Source organism: Microchirus variegatus, assembly GCF_963457635.1.
Source record: "Microchirus variegatus genome assembly, chromosome: 18".
Classification (NCBI taxonomy): Eukaryota; Metazoa; Chordata; class Actinopteri; order Pleuronectiformes; family Soleidae; genus Microchirus; species Microchirus variegatus.
The window spans coordinates 8263033-8287228 of record NC_139819.1 but is presented as its reverse complement, the minus strand read 5'-3'; the positions used below and the strand labels follow the sequence as shown (position 1 = coordinate 8287228).

Here is a 24196-nt window from a genome sequence, read left to right as displayed (position 1 = left end):
CACCCATTCACAGACATTCACTCTCCCATTCACACAGCGCACGTGCATCTATCACACATCTACCCATTCATACTCCACGCTGCTGCACAGCCATCACGAGCAGCGTGGAGTTAAGTGTCTTTCCCGTTCTTGTCCTTATCCCAATCTTTGTCACTGGTGAATCACCAAGTCATACTAAATTATTTTCTATCCTGATCCACACCACTCTTATTGGGTCAGCTCGTCGAGACGCTTCATTTTTGACTGGAGAACAAAAATCCAGCATATACAAACGTCTGTGTGATAACCAGTTGTTAGTGGAATAATATGACCTGCTGTGACACAGTAAATATTTAAAGAAAAACAATGTTTACAACTTAAAACTGTCATCAACAAAATTGGCTAACCACACAGAGATGGGGAAGTTGCAGAAGCAGGTACAACTCATCATATCCCATCACAAAAAAAATGTGAATCTACTGCCCCCATCCGATCAGTAGCTGTATGACAGTCTCAAAAGAATGCATGCTGCTTCTGATATGAAATGGTGGCATCTAGTGGTCACCATACAGAAATACCTGTGTGGGGCTATGTGGAATGGAAATTTGAATTTGAAAATACATTCTATTTTAATTTAATTCAACTCCAGTTTATATATCATATTAGAGGTTGTACACGTTTCAGCAGTTTTATCCGTTTTTAAATATCTCTACATACAGTTTTTAAATATCTCGTTAAGCAAAGATAATTGACCATTGTATGTACAACATTTTAGATATGACAATTGTGTATTTGTAGGATTTGTATCTGGTGTGATGTTGTCTTATATGTATTGATAGTAGTGTCCTTATCGTCTATAATGTCTTGTGTGATGGTGATGTTGTTGCTGTTGTTTTCTTTTTTCTGTATTAATAATAGTGTCTGTATTGTTCTATTTTCTTTAGTTTCCTGCCCAGGGACCACAGATGCACAGATTAGCTGTATAGCTAACTCTGGTATAGGATTTATTCTGTACATGGCCCCTGTTCAATAAACTGATAAACACAGCTAAACTAAACTAAAACAGCCATGGTAATGTAACTGATTTTTATTGTGCTTAATCCAGTTGGGGTTAGGGTTAAATCATGGCATTGCTATCTACTTTTTTGTCCAAACCAAGGATGTAAGTGACTTGACAAAACCTTCGCATCTTTAAGGGCACTTACCTTTTCAACGCAAAGTAAAATAGACTATAGCACGTTAGAATCCTTACATAATGTGTTGTGTTGTGTATTATTCACATTCTATTTATTCAGAAACACAAACACAGAATAAGTCCACGATATTACCAGATTTGTTCAACTAACCGTTCGATAACAGAAGTACCGGTAGTTCCCTGCTGTGACCTCACCACAGCACATTGTGTATGGTGAACTAATTGTCAAGATAGTTCCCCACCTATCGCATGGGTTTGGAAGAACCGACAAGCAAGCACAGTTTGATGCAACGAATTGAACAGAACCGGAAGTACGCTACAGTATACTATCTTGTTTCGTAAGAGAGTTCCCACCCACCGCTTCCTCTGACCAATGAGCGCAGCTGGCACCACATCCTCCAGGGCCACTCGAGTTCGCGGGAAACCGGTACTGTGCATTAGGATACAACGGATATATTTGGATTAATGATTGAACAAATAATTTGACACGATTCTAATCACTTCGACAAAGCAATACGCGGTCGACTAGCGAGCTGACAAACGTTTAAACCGCCGTCTTACAAGACCGCTGCTCCCATGCTAACATCGCATCGTTAGCTAGGTTGATACATTGGCTAACAGTAGCGCCGCTTCATGCGACTACAGCAGTGACTAGACAGGGACAAAGGGCTACCGCTGTCACCCTTCAAATACACTGGAGTGAAATGAGTGTGTTCAATTTGGACCGTTTTCGTTTCGACAAGAAGGCGGCGTCGTCGTCAACAAACAAAGGCGAGGACGGCGGCTCTAAAAGTCCAGAATCGGAGAAGGAGAACAAGCCAGGTAAATATTAGCAGGCTTCAAAGCTAGCTGACGTCGCTGGTAACCAGGTATGTCAGGTGTTCTACCGTTGACAGTGGTTAAATCTGCTATTGTTAAAAAACAGTGTCCCCAAACTTCTGTTATGATACGGTTTTGGGGTTGTCGCTGCATAGTTTATTTAAATATTTAAATGGCATTATCGTTGATGCTGCGTGTTACAATGAAGTGGTGGAATGATGCAAATACTTAATGGTTTAAATCTAGTGTAAGATCACAGTAACGTATCACTTCCACGTCACTGTATCTGTCAGTCTCTATAAAGTTAGGAGAATTGTCATTTGAATGTGTCACAGTCTACAGCATGGTGCTCCGTCCCCAGTTATTTTCATAGATCATTTCTGTAAAGTGAAGTATTAGCTTTATTACCCTGTTATTACTCTGTCATTATGTGAAAACGCAGCAGAACACTGACTTTGTGTGCAGAGATTTTTTATATCGTTTATATGCCTTTTAATATGTCATCAATTAAGCATATTTAAGAATGCAATATAGCAGTTGCAGGCTGGACAATGAGCCACATTGTGCTAACTAACTGGCAGAAAAGCTAAAAATAAAGCAATAAAGTGTAGTTGCTGTATTTGCTCAGACTCTAAAGTAGACAGGCTAGATAAGGTGTCATTAACTGGAAACTAATTCATTTATTTTTAAATGCACAGTCAAGCCTTTAATGAGGGGAATCTGCACACGACTGAGAAACAACTCGACAAATGTTCAAAACAGTGTACCTTTACAGATTCTTCATATTTTGTCTCGTGTTATCGGTTATAGGTGAGTGTGCATTTGTTAATGCATCCGTTATGCACTTTCAGCCAAGATGAAATCTGTCAGTGGCCCTCCAAAGCCCAGAGGAGTAGTTTTTGAGGAAGTTGACATAGAAGATGATGAGGTCCCCTCAGAACCAAAGACTAAATTAGCCCCCAAAAGGAAATTCAAGTAAGTGTCAATCTCAAATGATAACATGTGTCATATGTCTGCTAATTCGTAATGTGTCACTGTCTTGTTGTCCTTTTTCCTACAGGAATCCAGTTGTGAAATCATCAAATAGCATGGTACCGCATCCTGTGGACGATGAGGACATTGAATTGCAGGTTAAAATTGACAGGCTTCTCGAGATGTTTCCTCAGTTAACGAGGACAGAGCTTCTCGAGGTGAGTCGAGCTAAAGTAAAGACTTTGTCACCTTTTATTACCATGTTGATTTGCGGAACCGGTTCTTCGTTGTTACTTGCTATTCAGCACAAATGGAAATATAACACTGACTTATCTGTTACCATGTTGGGGATAAATGACACATCAGGGGTTTTATATTGTGTGATTATAATCCTCTTCTTAATGTTCAAAGCCTCTTCTGTTCTCTTTTTCAGGTCATTGAAGACACAAGCACATTGGATGGAGCTGTAGCTGCCTGTCTTTTGAAGTTTGGTGATAAAGAAGAAGGTAAATCAGGATTCTTTATGAAGAATGTAATTAATAGTTTTGGTGTACCTTGTGTACATACATTTGCATAGAAGAATACATATTTTTAAGGCTTTTAGTGAAACCACAGTTCTAAACATTTATTACTATACCTGCTTAGCAGTCCAAGTTTGTCATTTGGCAATTTTGATTACAATAACATGATAACAGCTGTTATGTCTTCTCAGTCCTAGAACCAAGCCGGAAGAGAAAGGTGGATGGATCTGGAAGCTCTCAGGACAGTGGAGTTGTTCAACCTAGCAAAAAGAGGAAACCATCAGTTGTAAGATTATTATATATTTTGCTTTTGTAATATACTGTGTGTGTGTGTGTATATATATATGTACCATAACCTGGCTTCTGTGCCTGCTTGTAGGGTGTGGGAATTTGAGCCATGGTGCCTTGTGTGTGTATAAAAAAACTATTTTGGATCACACAGATCAGTAAAATCACTATAACAGTTTTGGTTTACAAACATTTGTTTCCTCTTGCATTTAAATAGGCCTCTGCTGCTGCTGATGATGATGATGATGATGATGATGATGAAGGTAAAGAACCAAGCTGGGAGAAGCAGGAGGCCATGGTGAAGAGACTGCAGAAAAAGTTTCCTGACCAAGACAAGGAGGTGAAGATGCTTTTTTCAAGATAGATTTTTAGTCCAGTCTGTTTTTACCTTCTTTAACTGAATATCCTTTACACAACATGACATATGTAAACCTATGTGTATGTGATATTATGTGATGGTGCAGATGTTCTAGGTTTTTTTAACTGTTTTAACCTTTAAAATAAATTAATAAACATGTTAGCATGATGATCTGACATATCTCAAAACATTTAAACTTCATTATCAGCCATGATATTTAGATCTTTAGGATCAAACACTGAACTATAAGTCATTCAGAAACTCAGACCATTTCTCAGACATATAGTTCTTTTAAATGTAATATTTGAAGCTTAATATATCGTTTTTTTGGCCAAACAGAGTGTTTTCTATCATCAGTTTTATTGCCTGACTCCTGCTGATTTGTTTGCTATGTTGTTGTAGGAGCTGCGGATGGTGCTGCAGGAACACAACTGGAATGCTGAAGAAGCTCTGCAGGTTCTGAAAATGTTTTCTGAACCAGGTGCGATCTTTTCACTTGCCTCCTTTTTAAACTTTCAAGCTGTCAGCTTATTCTGATACTGACTCTGATGTTGTTTTCTTTCATCAGATGATAGCAGCGTTAGCTCACCTGAGTCTGAAGAAGAGAAATCGAGTAAATCAAAGAGCAAAGACAAATCAAGTCGGAAGCGCAAAGAGTTGGGGCAACACAAAGATCACAGACACGGTGTAGGTGGGAAGGATACTGGACACTCCAAAGAACTTGGACCCATCAGTGGATCAGATATTGACAGTGGAGATGATACAGAAACTACAAAGGACAGCGAAGATGATTCGGACCAAAATGACAGCAAAGGTTTCAAACACATAAATGGACATTCCACTTTGACTACATGGCTTGAAAAAAGTTCTCACTCAGTGTCTTCCTCCTCTTCTGCGAAGAATAAATCTACCTCAGCGAAGCCCTCCTCCTCTTCCTCTGCTGCAAAAAATATGTTGTCCAGATTTGCCAGTGGGACCAGTATAGCTAAGACACAAGCAGCAGAGAGTAAGAGAAATGCACGCGCTTCACATGAACATGTTAGTTCTGAGGAGGAAAATGATGAGGAAGAGGACACCGTCAGCAGCGAGTTTGATGACTCAGACGACGAGGGGGAGTCTGAGGCGGACTCTGAAAGTGGCATGACGCAAATTAGGAGGGAAATGCTGAAGTTTTTCCAGGATGCATCATCAGACGAGTTGTCCCTGATCTCTGGGTGTTCTGTGAAAAAGGCCCAAAAAATTGTGGAACTGAGACCCTTCGATAGCTGGAAAGCGTTGGTAAGACAGCAGGTGTATTCCTAAACAAATGCATGGCATTGACATGAAAATGTCAGTTAGACTACATGCAGGTAACTTCCTCATGGTAGACAAAATTGTTTTCAGATGCGAGAATGGGGAAAAGTGGAAAATTGAAGATAAAGCTACTCCTAGTCATAGTAGAATGAATCACATTACTCCAAGGTCTTCTGTGTTAGACATTTTTAAAATCAATTGAATAGCATAGCACTGCACCCCCTGATATATCTACCTAACCCATTTAATGTTCTTTTATCCATCATGTACTGTACATAATATTTGTCATCTCATCTCATGCTGCAACATTTGGCAACAAAATTTCTAATCACTATATACACTACCGTTCAAAAGTTTGGTGTCACCTTTACAATTCTTTTGTGTTTTCAATTATTATTATTCATCAAAAGCGTTGCAAAATGAATAGAAAATATATTCAAGACATTGACAAGATTATAAATAATGATTTGCATTCAAAATAATAATTTTGCCCTTCAAACTTTGCTTTCGTCAAAGAACCAGCAAAACTTTTTTCAGCTGCGCTAACATCATTGCACAAGGGTTTTCTAATCCTCCAATAGACTTCTAACGCGATTAGCAAACACAATGTACCATTAGAACAACACACTGGAGAGATGGTTGCTGGATGAAAATGGGCCTCTATGCACCTATGTACATATTCCAAAACCTGACGTTTGCAGGTAAAATAGTCGTTTACCACATCAACAATGTTTAGAGTATATTCCTGATTCATTTAATGTTATAGTCATTGGAAAAAAAGTGTTTTTCCTTCAAAAATAAGGACATTTCTAAGTGACCCCAAACGTTTGAACGATAGTGTATGTTGTGCATAGTCACTTGTCTCACTGCATAAATTGTAAAAGTCTGCTCTTTCCTGTTCAGGCTGAAGTCTTTCATAAAGACAACGGACTCTCCGAGGACTTGCTTCTTGGCTGCAAACTTGTCCTCAAAGAGAGGAAGGTTGTCTTGGGCCTCATGTCCAAATGTCAGGCCATTTCCTCAAAAATGGTCCAACGGGTGACACGGGTGACCCAGATAGTGGAGACGGGCAGTGAAGTCGTGAAGCAGCCCCGCATACTGAACAAGCAGTGAGTAGAGAAAAAAATTCTTTAAATGACAATCGGCCAGATGTGTTTTTAACAACTATTTTCAAGATTTGTCAATATTTTTTAAATAGTATTCATATTAATGTACAACTGCTGATATATAATTGATATACATATCACATATCAGTGTTTCCTCTATCATTGTGTTTGTTTCATTATTGTTTCTATATCTATATCACTTCATCCAAAACAAGTATATACTGTACATAGCAGGTTTAGTAATCCACCTGGATTAAATTAGAATACTTATTTGCTGTCTCCTCAAACATGAATTGCACACCATTTGCATCCAGAACCAAATAAATCACTGCAGTGTTTCCATAGGTACAAAGTCCGCAACTCACCTCAATCATAGACAATTTTCTGACATAAAACAAAGTGCTTCTGAGGGAGGAGATGGTCACCTGGTTATTGGATGTCTTTCAGGTTAAAGATGAAACCTTATCAGCTGATTGGTCTGAAGTGGCTGCTCCTTCTGCACGAGCACAAACTCAGTGCGATCCTTGCTGATGAAATGGTGAGACGACACACTCAAAGCAAGTTAAACACAAACGATTGGCCTCAAATCTAATCTAAAAATGTTCTTTTATAATTTATTCAAGCAGCAGCATCTGTCAGGATTTTTGCTGCCTTTTTCCTTTATTGCGCTAGATATCTGTCTGACCCTGTATTTTACCCTCTCTCTTCTTCTTTAACTCTCCATCATTCCTGCCAGGGTTTGGGCAAAACTATTCAGGCTATTGCATTTCTGGCCCAGCTATATGAGAATGGAATAGAGGGTCCTCATCTCATCGCTGTGCCTGCATCTACACTGGGTAATGTCTCTGTAAATCACACATGTTGCTACTTTGCTTCCTAACCTAACTACTTGCATTTGTTAATATTTAGACTCCAAGCTTACACTTGCAATGTATTGCATAATTATACCTCAACTTTATACCTAAAATAGTTGATTGTCTAAAGCAGGGGTCACCAACCCTTTTGAGACAGAGAGCTACCTTATGGGTAAAAAATAATATGGAGGGCTACCATATAATATTTTTTTGTTTGTTTACCATTTAAATGATTAATATTATGCATTAAACTGCATACACATTCATTCCAGTGCTTACTCCTAACGATTACCAGTTTTTATAAACAATATCAAAGATATTTTACTGAGAGATCATACGGATACATGCAAGTGGGGTGAGGTGAAGTGAGCCCGCGGGCACCGTATTGGCTGCCTGCGGGCTACCAGGTGCCCGCGGGCACCACGTTGGTGACCCCTGGTCTAAAGAATAGCAGTCCATAATAATCAAGAAGGATAATGAAACCAAAAAAAAAACAAGATATTGAGCTTATCTTGTGTATTTAACTCAAAGCTTTAATTTTCCATAGATATGTTAACTTACGTCCATTAAGTGTGTATCTTTTAAAAACTCAGTTGTGCAGCAGGTTGATGGGATTAATGCTTCTTAGCCCCAACCACCCCTGCACTGGTGGTGCAAACGCACAAACTCTCTCTTCGTCGGGACTGATAGTATTGCTTGGCAGAGACAGACACAGCATACAAATAATGTGACATATTTTGTATTCACTAAAATAAACAGAGGCAAAAATAATCTCATCAACAACAAAAATTGCAAAACGTACAAAAATCCCCCTGTAGCTTTTGGGCTAATTATTTTTTATCTTCTCTGTCTTGTAGATAACTGGGTCAGAGAGCTAAAGCTGTGGTGTCCGACCCTCGGTGTTCTGGTCTATTATGGTAAGACTCTTCACAGGGAAATTTGCCATTTTGTATTTGTTTGTGATCCCGTTTTCAGTGATATCTGAAATAATGTTTCAGGTTTACCATATATGTGCCCTAAATCCGCATTTCATTATCATCATTATATAGCACTAACACAAAACAGTGTTCACTCTGAGTGTGTTTTTTTATATTTTATACAGGATCTGTGGAAGATCGCCGCTACCTCAGATACGACATCCTGTCTGGCAAGACTGACTTCAACGTCATTGTGACCACGTGAGCAAACATGCAGACCTCCTGCTTTATGTTTTATTTCTGTAAAAAAATGGTGCACAACTCTAATCACTGAGCTACTGAAATGACTTCACTTGTCTTTATTTTACAGCTACAACTTGGCTATAGGAAACGACAACGATCGCAGCCTTTTCCGCAAGCTGAATCTGAAGTATGCCATCTTTGACGAGGGTCATATGCTGAAAAACATGAACACTCTACGCTACCGCCACCTCATGGCCATTAATGTTAGTCCAATGTAATTTTCCTTGCCTTTTGTCCTTTACAGATGGAGCTAATAGTGCACATTAAAAAGTTTAAAATGTCTCATCCTCTTTGGACTTCAGGCAGAGCATCGCTTGCTGCTGACAGGAACTCCTTTACAGAACAACCTCTTGGAGCTGATATCGCTGCTGAACTTCATCATGCCCTCCATGTTCTCCAGCTCCACGACGCAGCTCTCCAAGATGTTTTCTATGGTAAGTGCTCCGGTGGCCCTCATCTGGAGGATAAAGCAGCACATTTTAATGTTGTATGTTCTGTTTCAGAAATCCAATGAGGAGAGCCGTTTTGAGAGGGATCGTATTTCTCAGGCCAAACTTATTATGAAACCGTTTATCCTCCGAAGAGTCAAGAGCGAGGTAAGATGTTGTGATATGATGTTATTATTTAGCAAGGAATCAACTGGCTTCTGTGTTTTGTTGTTGGTTCACTTGCAGAAACAATAGATCTTCTCCGTCAATCAGTTGAAAATTGTTAATTAAAACCTTCTGCCAGTGCTGTGAATCACTTAATGGCGTTGTCGTATTTCAGGTCCTAAAGCAGCTGCCAAAAAAGGAGGAGAAGGTGGAGTTCTGCTCAATGAGTGAGAAACAGCAGGTGCTGTACGACGCTCTTTTTAAAAAACTCAAGGATTCCCCTGCTGGCGCACGTAAGCCTCACTTAAATGGCTGCTTCCGATTGTACACTCCTGCGTTTATTAAGTATAACAGTCTGTGTTTGGTTAATTATGCTTCCCTTTCTTTCCTCCACAGACCGCGAGTTGTGTAACGTGATGATGCAGCTGAGGAAAATGGCAAATCATCCATTGCTTCATAGACAGTACTACACCACGGATAAGCTTAAAGCCATGAGCAAACTCATGCTCAAGGTCAGTCTTACTTCCTAACCTTTCATTTTTCTTTTCTGTTCACGTCTTTTTCATCAAATCTTCTCCCTCTAACACCATCCATTCAAATGACCATGCCATTAAAGAACAATTATATGAACATGTTAATACAAAGTAAAAGTAATTTAAGTCGATCTCTTCCCTCTGTTAAGTTAATTATCTGCTTCTTTATTTCCAGTCTTCCATCACTTCTTCTTGTTTTTCCTCCTCAGGAGCCGACTCACCACGATGCAGATGCTGCTCTGATCCAGGAGGACATGGAGGTGATGTCAGACTTTGAGCTGCATCGTCTGTGTCAGCAGTACTACTCCATCACCTCCTACCAGCTGGACACGGAGCTCCTGCTGGACTCTGGGAAATTTCACTACCTCACAGAGCTGCTGGGCTCTCTCAAAAACAAGGTATGGGCAAATCATGCAGGCGGAGTGTGGACTGCCTTTTAGGAAGGAGATCACACAGGACAATTTTCTTTTAATCCCTACAGGGAGACAGAGTGGTGTTATTTAGTCAGTTCACCATGATGCTGGACATCGTGGAAGTGCTCCTCAGACATCTCAAGCATCGTTACGTCCGACTGGATGGATCCACACCCATAGCTGACAGGTCAGATTTGTGTGCTCACATGTTACTACAAGCTCATAACAAACAAGCAGTAGTAGCTGTAGTGAACCTCACCTGAGATGGTCTATTTACTGAAAACGTGTTATTAACACAGCTGTATATTCCGACAACCATCTGATTGAAATACAGATTTCACAATTCACATTCATAACTACAAATGTCTTGTGTCTGACTTTAATGTGAGCACATTTGTCTTTTTAAACAGCTCACATGTGCAAAATCTACTTTATAGTTTGGCTTTTTCATGCCCCCAGTGCAGGGAGATGATGGCAGCACTCCAATAAAATGGATGCATTTCTAAATTAAATTAATGAATAGCATATTACCTCATATTTGTTTAAATATACTTGCTCATTCCTGCTGCTACATGCGATTTTAAACCTGAAATTGTTGATAAATCAAGCGGAATTCTGTTTTAACGTCCGGGAAACACACATTGTGTTGACATGACTAAAAGGATTTGTTTTGTAGGATCGTGTTGATCGATGAGTTCAACACAGACCCTGACATATTTGTGTTCCTGCTGTCAACGCGAGCTGGAGGCCTGGGCATCAATCTCACCTCGGCTAACGTTGTCATTCTACACGACATCGACTGTAATCCCTACAATGACAAACAGGCAGAGGACAGGTGTCACCGCGTCGGTCAGTCCAGGTAAGACGGAGTCTGTTTCTGAGTGACAGTTGTCACTGACATAATATCAGCATTCGTCGTGTGAATAATCATTTTAAACAACTAAAAATTATGCCACTGCAGAATTGCGCTTAATCCACTAAATTGATGTCCTATACCTTGTGCTGTGTGTCAGAATTGTAAAGGTGATTAAGTTGATAAGTAAGGACAGCATAGAGGACTCTATACTGCAGCTGGGCCAGAAGAAGCTCAAGCTTGAGAAGGACATGACGGCTACTGACCAAGGTGAGGAGATGCTGTATAAACACTCACACCCACATGTTAACTCGCATACACACACAGGATCAGCGCAGCAAAAAGATGATGCTTAACTGAGTGAAAACAGATATTTGAAAGTAAAGGCAAATATGAATAGATATTTGACAACTGGACTTCAAGAAAGGTTTCCTCTGGGGGAAAAAGCATGGCTTAAGACTGGATTTGAAAGAGGTCACTGAGCCAGCTGCAATTAAAGCCTCGGGGCTTCAAGGTTTGTATTTGGCTCGCCGCTCACGATTGCAGGCTTTCAGGAGTGCTGCTGCTAAATACACCAGACTCCTCTGTTAATTGATGAGATTTTAGACATTTCCTTTGCTAAATGTTGGAGATTAACCCACGTTTTCATGATTGTTAAGTCAAGAAGACCTGCATTTTATTGCATAGCTACTGCTCTGGTACTGGATGATCTCCTAAAGGTTTATTTTTGTGAAGTGAAATGAACAGACATTGGGACGCTTCGATGGCTCAAATTTAAGGCTTTTAACCACAGAGTGTTTATTTATTTCTCAGAGGAGAAGAAAAAGGTTTGTATAGTGACCATGCCAAACCAGATGTCTCTCAGATAAATAATGGCAGATGTCTGCTTCCATGTTTTGGCAAAAACATAAGGTTTATGGGACAAATATTTAAATCTAAAGCGTGTGTTTACGGCTAGCTTTTATTATCAAACACCTACCGTCCTGAAGTGCTGCTCTTCAATTATCTTGTGATTTGTTTTTACTCCATAAAAAGCTACAAATGCTTCTTTTGTTTGTCCTTTTTAGAAGCAGCCATGACTGAAGATATGGCATCTTTGCTCAAAGCATCACTGGGATTGTGATGCATGAACAGTTGAACTGAAACTTACATTTTGATGGCATTCCTGTGAGCCCAGACGTGAGTTAAAACACCACTTTTGTATCCATACTGGGGGGAAAAACTACTGAGAACCACGCTGCCATCTCTGGTACTTAGATCAGGTTGACTCTGTTAACATGTCAGCTGTGCTGAAAACACAATTTTTACATAATAGCTAATAGTTTGTCTACGAGTGTAAACGGTAAAGGCTAAATATGAAATGTTGGCTCTTAAATACTCCACTCGACAGTACTCGGAGTAAAGATATATGACTGAAACACAGTGGACATAACTTGTGATGTGAACGTAGCCTTGGGTTGTTGACATGTATGGAGTCGTACTGTGTATACTGGTAAGGACGGAGTATGTTCAAATCAAACTGTTGTTGGAAATGTTCTTGTGCAGGCGGAATATGGAGAGAGTGACTTAATCATCATTCCTACATGACTGTGTCATGTCCTTATTTGCCAATGGTTACAAAAACATTCCCACAGGATCATTTGGAAAATTAGCAGCGTCCAGGTTTAACCGCAGTGAAACTGTTGCTATTCACATAAATTTCCTCTGTGACCGTTCCCATTTAAAATTGCAGTTTTGTTTCAAACTAAATCTGAAAATGTCTTGATCCTGATTAGGGGCTTAAACACTTGGTTAGAATATTTGTTTCAGTTTTTGTAAGTGAAGCCTTACCATGAGATACCATCAAAATATTACATCATAGCACTGTACTCTGATTTTAGGACAAGAACTTAAAGGTAGGGATTTTTGCAGCATTTGAATTGAAAACTAATTGTTCAGCCCTACTCCTAACACTAATCCAGTGATATTTTCCAACAAACAAGAATTGTATGCACTTCATTAGATTCCTAGCTTCTTTTTTTTTTTTTTTAACTCCATTATACAGTATCTTGAGCCAAGTAGTAAAGAAGTTGTTGATGAAAGAAACGGCTGCTGCCTTCACAGACTGTATAAGTGGCTAATGTTGTTGTTTGTGTTTCCAAGTGTTACCATAAAAGCTTTTTACTAAGTCGTTTGTAAGTTTTTTTAGATTCCTGTTTAAACTAATAAATATTGTAATAAATATCTGTGTGGTCATGTGTTGAAGCAGCTGCCGGTAGATGTGTAGGATCGCGTGGCACCAATCGATCACCGGTTTAGTTTTATCCATTTCGGTATGGTATGGTTGACGATTATAGAGCGAAGGAGAAAAAATTTAATGCTCTGGGAAACAAGTTGTGATAAACTCTCATTTTTGACTTATTACTACATCAACGTTTGAAATAAAAAAGAAGAAATTCGAACCAAAACTGATTCATAACCACAAATTAAATGTAAGGTCATGTCATTGCTTCCGAATGGTAAGATCCACGACAAAGGTAACTGTCACAGTCCTGATACAAAATGTCTTTATTTAGATGAATAGTGGGTGCAAAAAGCATATTTACTGTTTAATAGAGACATCACAAGACATGCGTCCGACCGTGTGTCCGACTCTCCGCCCACAGCAAATATTTAGGTTTATGACAGAAAGTCTCTAGATTTGTTACTAGTCGCTTTTTAGAGAAGAAAATAGCAAGCTATGTGAAGTCGCTAAATATGCACACGGAAAATTATATCTGTAATGTCTTCTTCTCTGTTACTTACTGTCCTATCATATGCACTGTAGCGCTTTGAGTTCCCCGCAGAGACGGCGGATACTGTCTTTAAGGGGGACTTTTTGAAAACGGCAAAGAAGACAAAGAACGTTTACGCTTCGTGCCCTTTCCGTCTGGACGTGCCCTTCTAAATGTGGTGGTGGTATAATTGTTCAGCAATGGGGGAGTACAGTCCGCAATTATGGCCCGTCAAATGAGGGTCGCATTTTACGGAGTAGGTGTAGTAGAGAACTCCATAGCTCAATTGACATCTCATAGAGTAAGTTCCTCGCTGGGGATACGTATAGCAACTCCCTGCCATTTCATCAAATAAGTAATCACTGTCCCAGACTTCAACCCTGAACTTCTGACCCAAGTCGACTGAACCGTAGTCATGAATATCATTCCACACTGGGTTATTATTGTTCATCACTGTGTCGGTCTCCCCGTACATGTCATCGTAGAAGATTTTCACATAGGCGTCTGCTTCGTTGAACCAATCTGTGAACAGACCTGTAGCTCTTTCGATCTTCACTCTGAGGTTTCCTCTGCCTGCCCTTAAAGGACAGCAGTTGTGATCCAGATTGAGAGTTGGGGAACATTTCTTGGAGGCGGACTGTTCCTGCAGCCGGTTCTGATTAATGTAATCTGTTATGACGCTTCTCAGATTATCCCTGACCTGCAAGTCGTCCACCAATTCATCCAGAGGGGTGATATCGTAAGAAACCACATCGGGGTTGTTGTGGAGGCTGTTCATCCAGCTGTAGTATTTGTGTGATGGGCCTTGGTAGAGGACGTGTGGAAAGTACTTGTCACCTCCAATAACTTCCATTTTATGATTCAAGAAGCCTTGGTAGAAGCCCATGCTCATATTGCGCTTCAGGATGGTTTCACATTTGTTGGAGAAGAATGCATTAGCAGGGATGAAACCCAGAGATATTTGGAGTTCAATTTTCAGGCAGTCATTCATTTCGGACTCAGAGAAACCTTTCAGTGTGGCCAGGCAGGTCCTGAAGGCAGTGATCTGCCTCACCTTACCGCCAAGCTGGACCTAGGATACACAAATGAGTCAAGACTGAAAACTCTCTCTTGGGTTTTCAGATGTGATTCGTCATCCGTCTATTTTGCTCACCTTAAAACACCACTAAATTAAAATGGCGATTCTGTGCTACATCTTAAATGTTGCTATATTTAACGCACATATCAAAACATACGGTTCAGACCTGGCGGATGTAGTGTGTTCCATAGGTGTTTATCAGCCGCTTGTACAGCACTTTGCTCCATATGTTTAATATCCGTGGGAGTCTCTTCAGATAATCTGTGAATTCTGAGCTCAGCTTGGGTTTGTCGGCCATTCTGTAGCTGAAAAAACAAAGGGCATGTGCAGAACCATGATACGATGACCCTTTTTTTAATTACAAGCAGCTGAGTTCACAGAGTTCTCATCTTAATCCATGCATCCATAATGTGTAACTCCAGTCCCCCCTTTACCTGTAAAAGGTGCAACTGATTTCCTGGATAGAAAACGTGGCCTTGTCCACTCTGTGCTGTGAGAGAGCAAACTTTGCCAAGTCTGATCGGCTTCCTCCGATCGCTACCGTGCCATAATTATCAAGATTCAACCCCACATTCCAGTCGTTGGTCATCAGAGAGTTGGAGCTGCGCAGCCGAGACTCCACAGAGTGGTGAAGGGCACTAGAAAGCTGCTTACTGCAGTAGCTGTCGGTGCGCCAGTCAAGCACTGCTGCTGGGAGCCTCTGAATCTGGATAGGGATTAAAAATACAGCATGTAGTTTAGGTGAGGATGCAAGAAAATAAGTTGAAGGACATGGAAAAAAACAGCACTTTGTTGTTGTTGTTTTTGTTTACCTGTTCATTTTGGAAACGGTTTAAACACAGTGTGCATATGTTGTTGTTGTCAGCGAGATGAGCTTTGACGTTGATGACATACGCCCCTGTTCGACTCATCCGCACCACATCAAAACCCTCTCCTGCCAGATTGTGGCCTGGGACAAGAGGAGCTTTCTCACACTCTGACCCAGAGCCAGTCCAACAGCCCCGGACTCCACAGACGGCCAACACCACTGTCAGAGCCAGTGTAACCAGATCGCTCCATCGATGTCCTCCTGCTTGCATGGTCACCAGAGTCTAACAAAGCGTGCTAAGGTTGGAAAAGTATTCTGGGTTTTGTCAGAGCAACTTAAAATAGCAGATGAACTGAGTTCCTAATCCTCAGTAATTCTGCCACAGATGTTGTTTCAACAATAAGAAACTTGTTGGATAAAGACTCTTACCTGTGACTGTTTATTTTATGGTCCTTTAGTTTGCACCTTTGCCTTCTTTGTCTGGTTTTTTAATCCCGTGATAAAATACTTCTCTTGATTATAATTCTCCCTCTTCACCAAACGCGATGATGGTGATGGCACAGTTCACTGTAATGAGCTGCTTCTGAGACATATCTGTGTGACTATATCCCTCTTCCCGTCTCTCTCTCTCTCTTTTTCTCCCTCCCCTAAAGCCTTTCCAATTTCCTCAGCAAGAATGGTTTGTTTGAATGTTTAAGACCAAGCTCTATGAATCCCTCACAGCTGTGTCTGTGGGTGTGTGTGGGGCGGATGATTTTGTAGATCCACTGAAAATCACGAGACATTTTATGGGAAGGGTTTGTCTGTCTGTGTCATGGATGTATAATATGAACTGGATAGAGCACCGCCCCCTCTGCCTTGAAGACAATTTTTACGTGGTGGCCACTGTGGGTACTGCAACAGAAAACCCCATGGAGCCCAAAAGCAATTTTCCCATTGACCGCAATAGTAAAAGAGACGCCTGTAAAAGTTTTCCACAGGACACCTTGAGACATGGACACTGGCTTTTATAGATCTTTGTATGGTAGTGACACTACTGTGCATGCTCTATGGGCCCCATAACCCGGAAAAATAAACATGGAAGTCAAAAACTTTTTTGGCATATGCACTGAGTGAGCAGCTTCATAGGAATGAATGGAAGCAAGGGGCGGTGCTCTATCCAGTTTATATAATACATCCATGGTGTGTGTGCGTGCACACAGTGCATGTGCAAAGATCCAGTAAAAACACAACAACATAGATCCATGAAGTGATTTAAAAATGTTTAATCATTGCGGGTGCAAGGCAGAAGAGTTTCAGTCTCATGGTATAAAAATACATTTGTGTATATATATGTATGTATATGTATGTATGTATGTGTATATATATACATATATATATATATATATATATATATATATGTGTGTGTGTGTATATATATATGTATGTATGTATGTGTGTGTATGCATGTATACGTATGTGTATGTGTATCAATGTATGCATATGTGTGTATGTATGTATACATGTGTATATATTGTGTATATATGTGTATGTATGTATACATGTGTGTATATTATGTATATACATACGTGTATATATATATACATATGTGTATATATATATTAGTGCTGTCAAACGATTGAAATATTTAATTGCGATTAATGTCATAGTTCACTCGCAATTAATCGCACGTTTATCTATCTAATCTAAATGTGGACAACCACAAAAATCCACAGGCATACTTTTGCTTGTAGTGCATTGCAACCCTGCGGTCTCACTTCTGATCTCAATAACGTTGGCCCATACAGTGAACGACATGAGAAGTCACCCGTTTGTCTGTGAAGACGTTAAATATGCACACGGAAATGGCACGAAACGTAAACAACCAGACATTATTTCCTTTCTTTCTGCTGGCTCGGTTCATTCTGTTTCTGTTATTATATCTGTTATGGGTACGTCTTCTCTCTTTCTTACGTTTCGTGCGGTTTCCGTCTGGACGTGCCCTTCAATGCTTCTAAATGTGGTGGTGGTGGTATAATTATTCAGCATTGGCGGAGTACCGTCCACACCTGAAGCCCGTCAAGTGGCCCTCACATTTTGCGGAGTAGGTGTAGTAGAGAACGCCATGGCTCAGTTGACAGCTCAGAGAGTGAGTTCCTCGCTCGGGATACGTAACGCATTTCCCTGCCATGTCATCAAAGAAGACATCCCTCTCCCACACTTCAAACCTCAACTCCTGACCCAACTCGACTGAACCAAAGTCATAAATGGCATTCCACACTGGGTTATTGTCGTCCATCACCGTGTCGGTCTCCTCGTACTTGCCATTGTAGAAGATTTTCACATAGGCGTCTGCTTCTGTGAAATAATCTCCGTACATACCTGCAGCTCTGTGGATCTTCAATCTGAGGTTTCCTCTGCCTGCCCTTAAAGGACAGCAGTTGTGATCCAGATTGGGAGTTGGGGAACATTTCTTGGAGGTGGCCTGTTCCTGCAGCTGGTTCTCCTTAATGTAATCTGTGATGACACTTCTCAGATTATCACTGACCTGCAAGTCCTCCACCAAGTGATGCAGCGGGGTGATGGTGTAAGAAACCACATCGGGGTTTCCAGGGAGGCTGTTCATCCAGCTGTTGTATGCGTCTGATGGGTCCTGCTGGTAGAGGATGTCTGGAAAGTACTTGTCACCTCCAATAACCTCAATTTTATGAGTCAAGAAGCCTTGGTAGAAGCCCATGCTCATATTTCCCTTCAGGAGGGTTTCACACCTGTTGGAGAAGGATGCATTAGCAGGGATGAAACCCAGAGCCATTCGGAGTTCAACTTTCAGGCAGTCGTTGATTTCAGACTCAGAGAAACCCTCCAGTGTGGCCAGGCAGGTCCTGAAGGCAGTGATCCGCCTCACCTTACCGCCAAGCTGGACCTTGGATACACAAATGAGTAAAGACTGAAAACTCTCTCTTGGTTTTTCAGATGTGATTCGTCATTCGTCTATTTTGCTCACCTTAAAACACCACTAAATTAGGTGATTCTGTGCTACATCTTAAATGGTGCTATATGTCAGGCACATGTCCAAACATACTGCTCTGACCTGGTAGATGTAGTGTGTTCCATACGTGTTAATCAGCCGCCTGTACAGCGCTCTGCTCTGGCTCGTGTTTAAACTCTGTGGGAGTCTCTTCAGATGTTTTGTGAATTCTGCGCTCAGCTGGGGGTGGTCGGCCAGTCTGTAGCTGAAAAAACAAACGGCATGTGCAGAACCATGATATGATGACCCTTCTTTTAATTACAAGCAGCTGAGTTTTCATCTTAATCCATGGATACATAGTGTGTAACTCCAGTCCCCCCTTTACCTGTAGTAGGTGCAACTGATTTCATGGATAGCAAACGTGGCCTTGTCCACGCTGTGCTGTGAGTGAGCAAACTTTGCCAAGTCTGATCGGCTTCCTCCGAGCGCTACCGTGCCATAATTATGAAGACCCAACCCCAGATTCCAGTTGTTGTTGACCAGAGAGTCGGAGCTGCGCAGCAGAGACTTTACAGAGTGGTGAAGGGCACTAGAAAGCTGCTTACTGCAGCGGCTGAAGGGACGCCAGTCAAGCACTGCTGCTGGGAGCCTCTGAATCTGGAAAGGGATTAGAAATGCATTTATTTATGTGTATGTGAGGATGCAGGTGGAGAAAATAAGTTGAAGGACATGGGAAAATGGCAATATGTTGTTGTTGTTTTTGTTTACCTGTCCATTTTGGAAACGGTTTGAACACAGTGTGCATATGTTGTTGTTGTCAGCGAGATGAGCTTTGACGTTGATGACATACGCCTCTTTTCGACTCATCCGCACCACATCAAAACCCTCTCCTGCCAGATTGTGGCCTGGGACAAGAGGAGCTTTCTCACACTCTGACCCAGAGCCAGTCCAACAGCCCCGGACTCCACAGACGGCCAACACCACTGTCAGAGCCAGTGTAACCAGATCGCTCCATCGATGTCCTCCTGCTTGCATGGTCACCAGAGTCTAACAAAGCGTGCTAAGGTTGGAAAAGTATTCTGGGTTTTGTCAGAGCAACTTAAAATAGCAGATGAGTTCCTAATCCTCATTAATCCTGCCACAGATGTTTCAACAATAAGAAACTTGTTGGATAAAGACTCTTACCTGTGACTGGGTTTATTTTATGGTCCTTTAGTTTGCACCTTTGCCTTCTTTGTCTTGTTTTTTAATCCCGTGATGAAATACTTCTCTTGATTATAATTCTCCCTCTTCACCAAACGCGATGATGGTGATGATGGCACAGTTCACTGTAATGAGCTGGTTCTGAGATATATCTGTGTGACTATATCCCTCTTCCCGTCTCTCTCTCTCTCTTTTTCTCCCTCCCCTAAAGCCTTTCCAATATCCTCAGCAAGAATGGTTTGTTTGAATGTTTAAGACCAAGCTCTATGAATCCCTCACAGCTGTGTCTAATGTGTGTGTGAGGGGCGGATGATTTTGTAGTTCCAATGAAAATCATTAGAGACATTTTACGGGAAGGGTGTGTGTGTGTGTGTGTGTGTGTGTGTGTGTGTGTGTGCACGTGCACACAGTGCATGTGGGGTGACTGTTTTGTTTTTGTCTGGATAGTGAGTGCTAATTTACAATAAATACTAAGCTAAAACTTACAATAACCATGCGGGCAACTTATCAATTTATGCGGGTGGAATGCTGGTTTTCCTTTAAAAGTCAGGGAACATGAACATGTTTGTTCAAGAGGCTTCAACAAACACAGTGTGGAGCTTAGATTTGTTTCCCAACTTGTATTTGCTTTGATTATTTACAGACTGCAGCAGGCCTTCACCGGTGTGTGTTCGCTTGGACGGTATCCTCCTCGTTTTGTATCTCAAGGTGCATAAATCCAGTAAAAACACAACAACATAGATCCATGAAGTGATTTAAAAATGTTTAATCGTTGCAGGTGCAAGGCAGAAGAGTTTCAGTCTCATAGTATTCATATATATATATTAGTGCTGTCAAATGATTAAAATATTTAATTGCGATTAATCTCGTTAATGTCATAGTTGACTTGCAATTAATCACACATTGTTTTATCTATCTAGTCTAAATGTGGACAACTACAAAACTCCACAGGCATACTTTTGCTTGTAGTGCTTCGTCACCCTGCGATCTCACTTCTGATCTCAATAGTTGGCCCGTACAGTGAACGACATTAGACGTGACCCGTTTGTCTGGGAAGACGTTAAAGGTGCCATATGTAAGAATGTGGCCAAAAACGGTTACTACATTCAAATTCAAAATACAGAGGTCTTTTACGTTTCGTTTTCTGACGTAACTGGCAACCCGTGGTTGCTCGATAGCTGAGACTCTACTGACTGCAATGATTGGTAAGCGGCAGTAGGTGGCGCCACATGCCAAAACATGATTTCAAAACATAAACATGATTTGCAGTCTGCAAAATATTTTTTTTAATGCAAATATTTTGTCTGTACTGTTGTTGTTGGTGAGTTCAGTTTGTTATATGAACATTATTCCTGAGTCTCTGTGACATATTAGGAGGATTTTATGGCCAGTTGATTTAGATTTATTACATAATGCGCCTTTAAATATGCACACGGAAACGGCACGAAACGTAAACAAACAGACATCATTTCCTTTCTTTCACTTGGCTCGGTTCATTCTGTCTCCGTTTCGGTTATTATATTCATCATCATATGTACTGTAGTGTTTTTGAGTCTCTACGGGGAACTTTTTAAAAATGGCAAAGAAAAAGGAAGTTTGTTTTTTGTGCCATTTCCGTCTGGACGTGCCCTTCAATGCTTCTAAATGTGGTGGTGGTGGTGGTATAGTTATTCGGCATTGGGGGAGTACCGGCCACACCTGAAGCCCGTCAAGTGAGGGTCACATTTTGCGGAGTAGGTGAAGTAGAGAACGCCCTTCCTCAGTTGACAGCTCAGAGAGTGAGTTCCTCGCTCGGGATACGTAACGCATATCCCTGCCATGTCATTATAGAGGACATCCCTGTCCCAGATTTCAAACCTCAACTCCTGACCCAACTCGACTGAACCAAAGTCAAAAGTAGCATTCCACACTGGGTTATTGTCGTCCATCACCGTGTCGGTCTCCTCGTACTTGCCATTGTAGAACATTTTCACATAGGCGTCTGTTTTTGTGAAAGTGTCTGCCTTCATACCTGCAGCTCTGTGGATCTCCAATCTGAGGTTTCCTCTGCCTGCCCTTAAAGGACAGCAGTTGTGATCCAGATTGGGAGTTGGGGAACAGTTCTTGGAGGCGGCCTGTTCCTGCAGCTGGTTCTCCTTAATGTAATCTGTGATGACACTTCTCAGATTATCACTGACCTGCAAGTCCTCCACCAATTGATGCAGTGGGGAGATGGCGTAAGAAACCACATCGGGGTTGTCGTGGAGGCTGTTCATCCAGCTGTAGTATGCGTCTGATGGGTCCTGCTGGTAGAGGATGTCTGGAAAGTACTTTTCACCTCCAATAACCTCAATTTTATGAGTCATGAAGCCTTGGTAGAAGCCCATGCTCATATTTCCCTTCAGGAGGGTTTCACACTTGTTGGAGAAGGATGCATTAGCAGGGATGAAACCCAGAGATATTCGGAGTTCAGCGTTCAGGCAGTTATTGATTTCAGACTCAGAGAAACCCTTCAGTGTGGCCAGGCAGGTCCTGAAGGCAGTGATCCGCCTCACCTTACCGCCAAGCTGGACCTAGAACACACAAATGAGTAAAGTCTGAAAACTGTCTCTTTTTTGGCTTTTCTTGGATTCATCATCTGTTTGCTCACCTGAAATACCATTTGAATTTAGTCGATTTTTATGTGCTACATCTTAAATGGTGCTATATTTAACGCACATAAAAACATACTGCTCTGACCTGGTAGATGTAGTGTGTTCCATACGTGTTAATCAGCCGCCTGTACAGCGCTCTGCTCTGGCTCGTGTTTAAACTCTGTGGGAGTCTCTTCAGATGTTTTGTGAATTCTGCGCTCAGCTGGGGGTGGTCGGCCAGTCTGTAGCTGAAAAAACAAACGGCATGTGCAGAACCATGATATGATGACCCTTCTTTTAATTACAAGCAGCTGAGTTTTCATCTTAATCCATGGATACATAGTGTGTAACTCCAGTCCCCCCTTTACCTGTAGTAGGTGCAACTGATTTCATGGATAGCAAACGTGGCCTTGTCCACGCTGTGCTGTGAGTGAGCAAACTTTGCCAAGTCTGATCGGCTTCCTCCGAGCACTGCTGTGCCATATTTATCAAGACTCAACCCCAGATTCCAGTTGTTGTTGACCAGAGAGTTGGAGCTGCGCAGCAGAGACTCCACAGAGTGGTGAAGGGCACTAGAAAGCTGCTTACTGCAGCGGCTGAAGGGACGCCAGTCAAGCACTGCTGCTGGGAGCCTCTGAATCTGGAAAGGGATTAAAAATGCATTTCGTGTATGTGTGGAGAAAATGGATGAACAACATCAACAAAAATACAGCGCTATGTTGTTGTTTTTGTTTACCTGTCCATTTTGGAAGCGGTTTGGACACAGTGTGCAGGTGTGGTTGTCAGCGAGATGAGCTTTGACGTTGATGACATACGCCCCTGTTCGACGCATCCGCACCACATCAAAACCCTCTCCTGCCAGATTGTGGCCTGGGACAAGAGGAGCTTTCTCACACTCTGACCCAGAGCCAGTCCGACAGCCCCGGACTCCACAGACGGCCAACACCACTGTCAGAGCCAGTGTAACCAGAATAAGGTCGATCCATCGATGTCCTCCTGCTTGCATGGTCACCCGAGTCTAACAAAGCTTGCTAAGGTTGGAAAAGTATTCTGGGTTTTGTCAGAGCAACTTAAAATAGCAGATGAACTGATGACTTTCTAATCCTCAGTAATCCTGCCACAGATGTTGTGTCAACAATAAGAAACGTAATGTGGGATAAAGACTCTTACCTGTGACTGTGTTTATTTTATGGTCCTTTAGTTGCGCCTCTTGTCTTCTTTGTCGTGTTTTTTTAATCCCGTGATAAAATATTTCTCCTGATTATAATTCTCCCTCTTCACCAAACGCGACGATGGCACAGTTCACTGCTATGAGCTGCAAACTGATTATAATCCTGCACCGGTTAGAGTTGAAAATCACAGTCCTGGTTGTGCAGAAATGCCTGCTGGCTGCACTCCTTTGTCCGTCCTCATGAAAAAGACCGAGGAGGGAGTTCCCCTGCTCCTGAGATATATCTGTGTGTCAATGTCCCTCTTCCCGTCTCTCTCTCTTTTTCTCCCTCCCCTAAGGCCTTTACAATTTCCTCAGCATGAATGGTTTGTTTGAATGTTTAAGACCAAGCTCTATGAATCCCTCACAGCTGTGTGTGCGTGGGGGGGCGGCGGATGTTTTTACAGTCGCAATGAAAACCACAAGAGATGGGAAGTGTGTGTGCACGAGTGCACATTGCATGGAGGAGTGACCGTTGTTTTGTTTTTGTCTGGATAATGAGTGCGGATAACCTTACAAAAACCATGCAGGCAGCTTATCTATTTCTGGATGTGGGTGAAATGCTGGTTTTCTCTGTCAGGGACAGAC

The 24196-nt window shown here is 41.6% G+C and overlaps 4 protein-coding genes across 6 annotated transcripts; 1 reads left to right on the top strand and 3 right to left on the bottom strand.

Annotated features, from left to right (window-relative positions):
* Window positions 1-1878: 1878 nt before the first annotated feature.
* Window positions 1879-12154, top strand: smarcad1a (SNF2 related chromatin remodeling ATPase with DExD box 1a; the record flags this gene model as incomplete). The annotated part of the gene is made up of 23 exons (XM_083905150.1): window positions 1879-1996; window positions 2845-2968; window positions 3054-3183; window positions 3399-3471; window positions 3678-3772; window positions 4019-4114; window positions 4535-4613; window positions 4701-5410; window positions 6329-6534; window positions 6979-7069; window positions 7268-7367; window positions 8243-8302; window positions 8488-8563; window positions 8673-8808; window positions 8908-9039; window positions 9109-9201; window positions 9374-9491; window positions 9595-9710; window positions 9941-10129; window positions 10213-10331; window positions 10821-11003; window positions 11158-11267; window positions 12065-12154. 23 exons carry the CDS (start codon window positions 1879-1881, stop codon window positions 12118-12120), a joined length of 3210 nt encoding a protein of 1069 aa, XP_083761276.1. The 3' UTR covers window positions 12121-12154.
* A 1379-nt stretch (window positions 12155-13533) lies between these two features.
* LOC310939718 (perforin-1-like) lies at window positions 13534-16347 on the bottom strand. 2 transcript variants are annotated; one of them, XM_083904535.1, is made up of 5 exons: window positions 16066-16347; window positions 15641-15932; window positions 15263-15534; window positions 14995-15133; window positions 13534-14822 (listed from the first exon to the last, which is right to left on the bottom strand). In XM_083904535.1, exons 2-5 carry the CDS (start codon window positions 15905-15907, stop codon window positions 13920-13922), a joined length of 1581 nt encoding a protein of 526 aa, XP_083760661.1. In that variant the 5' UTR covers window positions 15908-15932; window positions 16066-16347; the 3' UTR covers window positions 13534-13919. The 2 variants fall into 2 exon arrangements, with proteins under 2 accessions (XP_083760661.1, XP_083760662.1); XM_083904536.1 differs by having other exon boundaries at window positions 15641-15919.
* A 716-nt stretch (window positions 16348-17063) lies between these two features.
* Window positions 17064-19995, bottom strand: LOC310940102 (perforin-1-like). Of its 2 annotated transcripts, none has more exons than XM_083905030.1 (5): window positions 19769-19995; window positions 19352-19630; window positions 18969-19240; window positions 18707-18848; window positions 17064-18538 (listed from the first exon to the last, which is right to left on the bottom strand). In XM_083905030.1, the coding sequence occupies exons 2-5, from the start codon at window positions 19616-19618 to the stop codon at window positions 17654-17656; spliced, it is 1566 nt and encodes a 521-aa protein (XP_083761156.1). In that variant the 5' UTR covers window positions 19619-19630; window positions 19769-19995; the 3' UTR covers window positions 17064-17653. The 2 variants fall into 2 exon arrangements, with proteins under 2 accessions (XP_083761156.1, XP_083761157.1); XM_083905031.1 differs by having other exon boundaries at window positions 19352-19643; window positions 19769-19816.
* Window positions 19996-20688: 693 nt separating this feature from the next.
* prf1.5 (perforin 1.5) lies at window positions 20689-23648 on the bottom strand. Its single transcript, XM_083904402.1, has 5 exons — window positions 23569-23648; window positions 23135-23429; window positions 22767-23038; window positions 22505-22646; window positions 20689-22338 (listed from the first exon to the last, which is right to left on the bottom strand). The coding sequence occupies exons 2-5, from the start codon at window positions 23402-23404 to the stop codon at window positions 21454-21456; spliced, it is 1569 nt and encodes a 522-aa protein (XP_083760528.1). The 5' UTR covers window positions 23405-23429; window positions 23569-23648; the 3' UTR covers window positions 20689-21453.
* Window positions 23649-24196: the final 548 nt, after the last annotated feature.